Genomic DNA, 9,402 nt, shown 5'->3' on the forward strand with positions numbered 1-9,402 from the left:
GGTAGAGCGGCTGTGCCAGCAACCTGAGGTTCAATCCCCGCTTCCGCCATCCCAGTCACTGCCGTTGTGTCCTTGGGCAAGACACTTTAACCATCTGCTCCCAGTGCCACCAGCACTGGTTTAAATGCAGCTTAAATATGTTGATAATGGGTTTCACTATGTTAAGTGCTTTGAGTCTCTAGAGAAAAGCGCTATATCAATAAAATTCACTTCACTTCCTGGTTGTTCATCAGGATGCTTCATATGCCAGCCCGGGATTCTTGGATTGTGCACTTCATTGCTGCGCAAACGCTCATATTTTCTCTGTTCAGTGTTTGTTGCTAGCAAGACAGTTATTAGCATCCTGTGCACCCCCTAGCTGCACTAGATTTTCATTAAATAAAGTTTTACCTGCATTCTGCATCCCCACTAAGAAACAACATACCCCAATCTAAACTTATATAAACACATTACTGTGTGAGCAAGTAAAATATTCAATTGTGCAAATTGAACATACAAGCTGTGCTCGCTTACAACGGAATTATGATGATTGATCTTTCCTTTAGAGCAGGGGTGTCCAAAGTGCGGCCCGGGGGCCATTTGCGGCCCGCAGCTAATTGTTTAGCGGCCCGCCACACATTCTGGAAATGCCATTGCAAAAATCAAAAAAACTATAAAAAAGTGGAATGAGGTGAAATCTTACTAGAAAACGTTGCAATGTTGATACAAAGCTGCCTTGCAGGCTGTTTTTTTTATTTTGTCTATCTTTATTCTCCTTCTTTTGCCATTGCTCAAAAAAAAAAAAAGTCAATAACAATTTATTGACATCTTCAAGGCTCCAATTACTTCAAATATTTCACGTTAAAATGTTTTATGTGGAAAAATATTGCATATATTGTGTGGTTGCCATATAAAAACATCCAAGTTTTCTTTTACAAAAGAGCATAAAACAAACAAAATAATAGTTCAAACGTAAAATCGACAGATATATCTGAAGTTGATCTCGTAACTTAAGTGTTGAAAGTAAAACAAATAATAATAAAAATGTATCACTTTATGAGTGGGGTACCTTTTGGATCCCAAAGATATTTAGTGGGATTTTATTTATCTTTTCACTGTGATTAATCAAAAATAATAATGAAAATAAAATCAATGGTGACCTGCATTATTGATCTTTTCAGGGCTCCAATTACTTCACATCAAACATTGCTTTCTGAATGTTTTGGGCGGTGGGGGAAATCTATATATTTTGTTATGGTTTGAAAATGAAAAATATCAAAATGGCCCCCGCATGCTTTAATTTTTCCGTGTGCGGCCCTCAGTGGAAAAAGTTTGGACACCCCTGCTTTAGAGGAAAAGAAACAAGGTGTTTTACGGTGCGTTCAAGGACAGCTGAACAGAGTAGGACAGACACAATGCCCCTGTCAGAAATAATTAATTTTTTTTTTTTTTTGTTACGCACTTTTCAATTAAATCAATCTACAAACCAATATTCAAACAATAAAAGCTTAGCCTTCAATACAGATACAATGCTAACACTAAAAGACTATCAGAAAAGCCACGACACTGCATGTCTTCTGTTTATTATGCTTCACTAACAGTGTGTTTATTTATTCCAGTTATGTTTAAAAAATTATACCTTGGTCAAAAGATTTCAGTGTGTGTATAAGTACTTTTTGAGCAATACCACAATATTGATTGGTATACACAACCTTTAGATATATCAGGAGAAAAAACTGCATTTAGTTGATTAATGAGTTTAAAGTTTTGTTTAAACTTTTGAATTAACCTAAATATTACTTATTTTATCCTTGTGGTAAATATTGGAGCAATGCAGGTGTAAGCCACTGTGACACCATTGTTTAGTTTTTTATTGTTATTAATGGCTGTGATGACAATAGAAACAAGTGATAATAACAATGTATTTTGTTTGCTTGTTTTCTAATCAATGGTATGTTTATACTGTTGTAGATGTTAATTTTTGTTCAACACTTTTGTGTTTGTGTGTCTTGTCAACTGTTGATTGCTATTCGGAATGGTGTTGGCCTGGGATTGGTTTGGAATTGGAATTGTATTACGTATTATTTTGTTGGACTGATTGATATTGTGTGTGAATTTAAAAAAAAAAAAAAAAAAATGTTAAAATACATAAACTGACGTCATATTTGAGGGCTTGGTGCAATCTAAATGTTCTTCATTCAATACATTTGTCATCTGTGTAAAGTGTTTTTAATCTAATCCATGTGATGGATTATTCACTCTTCAATAAAATTATGAAACTGCAAAACTTGACACAATAAAAAAAATAACATTTTTACAAAATGTGAATTGTGTTTAATTCTTTTTTTTGTGTGTGTCTTCAGGCTGGCAGGTTATGTTGAGGCTTTAGCATCTCGTATGGGCATGCAGATTCCTGACCTGAATCCGAAGCAGGCGGACATGTGGCAGACCAGAGTCAGCTCTCACTCGGTTGGTTATACAAACATTAAAGGAACAATATGTAAAATTGGCAACTTGGAAATCATTTATATGGTAAACTGTAAATCTACAATTAAAGGACCAGTATGTACAAATGGCACCATTTTGATAGCAACTTGAAAATCAGTGAGATGGTAAACTGTAACTAGATATTTGTGTCTCTAGTTTGGTGGTCTAAAATATTTGCTGGACCTGCCTGGTCCATCTGTGGTAAAGTAATGTGCAGAGCATGTAAATACGTACCCCAATGGTCTACAATTAAATGAAAACAAACATTTTGTTAGTGCCACGTTCTCCCCGTGACTGCGTGGGTTCCGTCCGGGTACTTCGGCTTCCTCCCACCTCCAAAGACATGCACCTGGGGATAGGTTGATTGGCAACACTAAATGGGCCCTAGTGTGTGAATGTTGTCTGTCTATCTGTGTTGGCCCTGTGATGAGGTGGCGACTTGTCCACGGTGCACTCCGCCTTCCGCCCGAATCCAGCTGAGATTGGCTCCAGCACCCCCGCGACCTACTTTCTAACCATTTACCGACAGGAAGGCGAGAAACACTTTTTATTTCAACAGACTCTGGCGCCGTACCTGTCGTCAAAACTCCAGAGACCGACTGCACAGTTGCACAATAAAAGCGCTGCTTCATCCTGCCTGCGCTATCAAAATAAGAGTCTCAGAAAGCTGGCGTGCACAAGCTAGCAAGCTACGGAGTGTTGCACCTTTCCTGCTTCCTGCTCCCAGACCGTAGTCGAAGAGCGCAGGGGAGACACTTCTCCAGGGCCGATGTATGCTCGGGGCAACACCCTTCACTTTACCCGGTAGTGGGTCTCCACAGCGGACGACTTTAGGGTGAATGATGAGTCCGGCTATTAGTTGCAAATCTTGCTTTATTGATTGTTTGCACACAGTCAATCCAACACAAAACAAACTAGTCTCCGCCCTCACTCAAGCTACCGCTCCCTCTCTTCTCTCGCCCACCCACTCACTGACGTCACTCACCTCACAAGCTGTCACCTATTAAAGGGCCACACACACACATACGCTACTCTCATAACAGGAGTTTGCCGCCAAGGTATTTCTTGTAAAGTGTATACAAAGGAGTACGGAAGCTGGACAAATAAGATGCCAAAAACCAACCACTTTCATGTGGTATAGGACAGAAAGGAGGACTTTTTTTCTCCTCCATTTGAAAATGCGGACGTAATCAGCACCACTGTCTGATTCCTATCAATGCAATTCATCAGAATCAGGTAATACACCAACTTATATTCTTGTCTTCATGAAAGAAAGGAATCTATATGTGTTAAACATGCTTGTATTATCATTAAACACCTTTAACTTGTTAACAATATTAACTATATGTGTTAAACATGCTTGTATTATCTTTAAACACCTTTAACTTGTTAACAATATTAACTCTATGTGTTAAACATGCTTGCATTATCTTTAAACACATTTAACTTGTTAACAATATTAACTATATGTGTTAAACATGCTTGTATTATCTTTAAACATCTTTAACTTGTTAACAATATTAACTATATGTGTTAAACATGCTTGTATTATCTTTAAACACATTTAACTTGTTAACGATATTAACTATATGTGTTAAACATGCTTGTATTATCATCAAACACCTTTAACTTGTTAACAATATTAACTATGTGTTCTATGTGTTAAACATGCTTGCATTATCTTTAAACACATTTAACTTGTTAACAAAGTATGCATTGCATCCAATATTTACCACAAGGATAAAATAAGTAATATTTAGGTTAATTCAAAAGTTTAAACAAAACTTTAAACTCATTAATCAACTAAATGCAGTTTTTTCTTTGCATGAAAAATTGCATACTTGCCAACCCTCCCGTTTTTAGCGGGAGAATCCCGATGTTCAGCGCCTCTCCCGACAACCTCCTGACAGAGATTTTCTCCCGACAAACTCCCGGTGTTCAGCCGGAGCTGGAGGCCACGCCCAAAAAAAAAAAAGTCTGCCGCAGCTGCGATAGGACGTGACCAGCCTCCGGGTACAAATACTGGAGTACCAATTGCTTGCCAGGGAAGATCTTCCCCAGGAAGCAAGGATTGACCGGTTTTGGGCCATGCTAGGGAGAGATGGAAGATTCCACACTCTCGTGCATTTGATGAAAGCACTTTTGTGCGTGCCACACAGCAATGCATCATCAGAGAGGGTGTTCAGCATGGTTAGAAAAATAGTGACAGAGAATAGAAAGAGGATGGACAATTCAACCCTTAACAAAGCATTGTACTTTCAAGTACAACAATGAGTAGATGAGTGTTGTGTGTGTGTGTGTATATGTGTAAATAAATGAACACTAAAATTCAAGTATTTCTTTTATTTATATATATATAAATATATATATATATATATATATATATATATATATATATATATATATATATATATATATATATATATATATATATATATATATATATATATATATATATATATATATAGCTAGAATTCACTGAAAGTCAAGTATATATATATATATATATATATATATATATATATATATATATATATATATATATATATATATATATATATATATATATACTGTATATGATAAATGATATATATGAAATACTTGAGTTGGTGAATTCTAGCTGTAAATATACTCTCCTCTTAACCACGTCCCTAACCACGCCCCCCGCCCCAATCACGCCCCCAACCACGCCCCCCCCCCCTCCCCCGACCAATCCCCCCACCCCACCTCCCGATATTGGAGGTCTCAAGGTTGGCAAGTATGTATTAACTATATGTATTAAACATTCTTGTATTATCATTAAACACCTTTAGTTTATTAACAATATTAACTATATGTGTTAAACATGCTTGCATTATCATTAAACACCTTTAACTTGTTAACAAAAACATATATTTCATAAATAAGTAGATATAAATTATATATATGAATGAGGTAGATCCCCGCGACTTGATCAATTGAAAAGTAGCTCGCCTGCAGAAAAAGTGTGAGCACCCCTGATTTAGTCCATCCAAAACACAATATATATTTTTCTTAGATGTGTGGGAGTGGGAGAAAGGGAACCTCCTGCTTCATAGTACAAACCAAGAGGGATGTAGTGGTGTGTGTGAGATGTAGTGATGTAAGGGCCAGCTGCTCAGTGGTCTTGTGGTTAGAGTGTCCGCCCTGAGATTGGTTGTGAGTTCAATCCCCGGCTATAAAAATGGGACCCATTAGCTCCCTGCTTGGCACTCAGCATCAAGGGTTGGAATTGGGGGTTAAGTCACCAAAATGATTCCCGAGCGCAACCGCCGCTGTTGCTCACGGCTCCCAAGGGGATGGGTCAATTGCAGAGAGTAATTTCACCACACCTAATGTGGGTGTGATATCAGTGGTACTTTAACTTTAACTTTTGACATGTGTCATGTAAGGTACATGTATGATAACTGTATAGTAAGGAACAAGATGATATGTTATTATAAAGTATGATATTGGGACAAAGTATGTGAGCGAGTGCTGCAGCTGTCGGTTATTTTAGCCATCAAGTCCTCTGTCGATTGGTTCGACTAATAGAGTAATTCGATAAAACACTTTATAGCCTCAATGCCTATTTTAGGGGAGATAGTTGATACAAACAACAATTTCTCTGCTTGCCATAACCTTCATTATCTTTTTCATAAATATACATCATCGTTATTGACATTGCACTTTCAACATGTCTGCATTATTACAAAAAAAGAACTGCAGCTGTTTGCCGCCACACAGCTCAGGCATATTTAGTGTCCGCATATTTGAATTCCATGCGGTTTGTGTTCAATTAGTTATTTACACTCATTAAATAATTAATTAAAGCAAGAGAATATAAATCAAAGCTGTTTTCTAATGGAATAATGCTTGCAGCCCTGGTGTGAGATATGTGATAGTCTGGTTGCTATCACACACGTGTGTCATGTTGTGTTACCATCTTGTGTGTGTCTAGAGCAGGCCTGGGCAACTTAAGGCCCGGGGGCCACATGCGGCCCGTTAAGCTTTTCAATCTGCCTGGCCGGACATTCTCAAATAATTTTTTTAGATCTTTAAGATGGAAAGTGTAGCTGCCATTATGATGTGCAGTGATGTTTTCTAATGACCGTAAGTCTTGAACTATACAGAGTATTTAAATGGTTGGAATCTGCGCTTTTGCATGATATACTAGTTACTATGGTAATCTAATTAGTTACTATGGTAATCTAAGTCACAGCAGCTCAGACCAGGCACCAAGCAGTGTGGGTGGGAAGTGTTTCCACAGAGTGTTTCTTGCGCGGCCAGCCTGGAATGCGGGTGTCGGGGACAGACGCAGAAGGAGATTTTTACAAGAAAGTTTTAAAGCTTAGTGATGTATCCGAAATATCAGTAGGTGTTTTTTGTTTTTTTACCCTTTGCGTTCATATTTCGCTGTGTTTGTTGCATTTTTTTTTTGTGTTTTGCTTGATTGTAAAATATGTCGATCAAGAGGGGGGGTGGCGTTCATACGTTGTCAATATTCAGTGTTTTATCGTTCATAGTTAATATTGTGAATCCCAAATTTGTTATTTTCATGTACATTCTGGGTGTCTCATTTAGTAAAAAAAAATTACAATTCCATTCCGTTTTTTAAGGCGATCTGTCATAACGTTTTTAGCTTTCAATCAGACATTATTGTGAGGTTTTGTATTAGTGTTCTTAAAAGTCAGATAGACTGGCCCCCAGACACTTTATTTTTCTCTAAATTTGGCCCCCGAGTCAAAATAATTGCCCAGACCTGGTCTAGAGTGTGCTTTGATGCACACATGTGAGTTTTTCAACAGTTTAAATATCCATCATTGATCTATGTGTACTTGTTTGGAGCTTAAAGCACCTTTGTGCTGTTGTGAGCTGCTCCTTCACTGATTGATTATTCCTAATAATTAGTATTTTGCGTGCAGGGCAAAGCTATCGGCGTGGGCATCGGCTGCATCCTGGGCATGTTCCCGCTTCTCTTTTTCAAGGACGATGAGGAGAAAAAAGCCAGCAAAAAGGCCAAGGCTCAAGAAAAAGCTGCAACAATGGAGGACAGCAAGAAGTGACAACATGTCAAACTCTTTCTTTCTGGCAGGACACTCCTTGGACCAACATGTCCTTCAACCCCCAACATAGTCTGATTGTTAAGAAGACTTCAATATTAGTGCAGCACATGGACGTCTCCTGAAGACTCATCATCATCATCATCCTCATCATCATCCTCATCAGCCTGCTGCTATCCCTTTAGCTCCAAACACTAAACTGTGACCTTGGTCTTCAGTTCCTGGGACTGACAGGATCTGATCTCACCACAGGAGCACTAAGTAGAGTTAAGACCTGCAGGCTCTTTTCTTTTAGACTGAAATGAAGCTGGATTGTGTTCATGTGTGTGTAGTCGCTCTGCATGCTGACTCACTAACGGGCTGAGGTTTGCATTAAGCACATTTAAGTCAACACTTTTTTATTGTTTTGTGTTAAACTGCAGTAGAATCACTACAACACATAATCAGCTCTCTGAATTACTATTTTTTGTCTCAGGCTTAGTACTCACATAAATATTATATTGATATTTGACATAAATCTTCATGATGTAGCAGCTTTGAATCAGTCAGCACAAAACACATTGGAGCTCAACTGCCCTCTACTGGTTGACAGTCACACTGCACCCACATCTCTGATACCGCAAGTGCAAACGAACAAGATCCAATAAATGTCTGCCTTGACTAAATATTCATGCTGACTTTAGGTGAGTTATACACCATAATAATATGATGTAGTTTTCAGTGGTAAACAAAATATTACAATATCTTTGACTGTCAATCAAATCTGAGTTTGATGTTAAGATCGCATTGTGTAAGTGTTCAATATTTATGTTCTCTTATTTATATATATAAATACATACATATGCATATATATACATATGCATATATATGTATATACAGTATACTGTACATATATACATATGCGTATATATATATGTATGTGTGTGCCTATATATATATATATATATATATATATATATCATGCTAACTGCAGCCAAACAGATCTAAACTTTTTATCTTGTTTAATGGTATTTAGCTTTTTAGAAAATATGTTTCCTTAAAGTTTTGCTTGTGATGTGTTTATTTCATTAATAAGAACTACAACTTGCATAACTTTATGGTTCTGATTATGTTCAATGTTATTTTTGATTACCCTTAAAGAAATGAAGTCTGACTTATTGGATGTTGTGTGTTGGCCCCCCACAGTGCATGTGTTACTATTGTTGTGTTTATTTATTGATATAACTGGAATAATCAAATTGATTATGCAACATTATTACTTGGCTAAATATTACACCTTAATGTGATGGAATGGATTTAACAAAGCACAACAAATTATGAATGATAAATTGTCAATTTAACAAAACTGTTTTACTGTCAAAATCCCTTAAAGTCAAATGAGCTTGAATCTTTTTTTTTCTTGATTTCTATTTAACTTTATCTATGTTGCACAATTATTCCAATGTTGACTTGCTGTCATGTTATTTTAGAAAAGTTTTAGTTGACTTGAAGTATGATGACAACTGTAGTATGTGTCTTGTTGTCATGACGACTGTTACTTTGAAGGAGACTTGGAAATGCATGAACACGACTGATTTTGTTTAGTTTTGCCAAGTGGTTGCAATAAACCGCATGCTAAAAGAAGCATGTGTTCTGTATGAAAGAACTCATATTGACTTGTACAGGAAATATTGTTTTTGTTGTTGCATATTATCTACTTTTATTAAACACTCAACTACTTAAGGTCAAAGGTCAGCGCAATCCTTTGTCACTGGGCCTGTTTTCTACTTATTATTTTAATCATGCATCTTCTGTTCTTTTTGGAATGGAACCTCAAAAACTGTACATGCAATAGTTGGTGATTCTTTTAGGATTAATAATATAGATTAAATACTAA

The 9,402-nt window shown here is 36.9% G+C and overlaps 1 protein-coding gene across 1 annotated transcript in view; it reads left to right on the plus strand.

Moving 5' to 3' along the window:
• Nucleotides 1-8,439, plus strand: part of LOC133660170 (transmembrane protein 65-like) — a 112,683-nt gene extending 104,244 nt beyond the window's left edge. Inside the window, exons 7-8 of the mRNA XM_062063397.1 lie at nucleotides 2,343-2,448; nucleotides 7,389-8,439. Coding sequence (XP_061919381.1) covers nucleotides 2,343-2,448; nucleotides 7,389-7,529 — 247 coding nt within the window. The 3' untranslated portion in view covers nucleotides 7,530-8,439. The remainder of the gene's footprint in view (nucleotides 1-2,342; nucleotides 2,449-7,388) is intronic.
• Nucleotides 8,440-9,402: the final 963 nt, after the last annotated feature.

Source organism: Entelurus aequoreus, linkage group LG11 (genome assembly GCF_033978785.1).
Source record: "Entelurus aequoreus isolate RoL-2023_Sb linkage group LG11, RoL_Eaeq_v1.1, whole genome shotgun sequence".
Classification (NCBI taxonomy): domain Eukaryota; kingdom Metazoa; phylum Chordata; class Actinopteri; order Syngnathiformes; family Syngnathidae; genus Entelurus; species Entelurus aequoreus.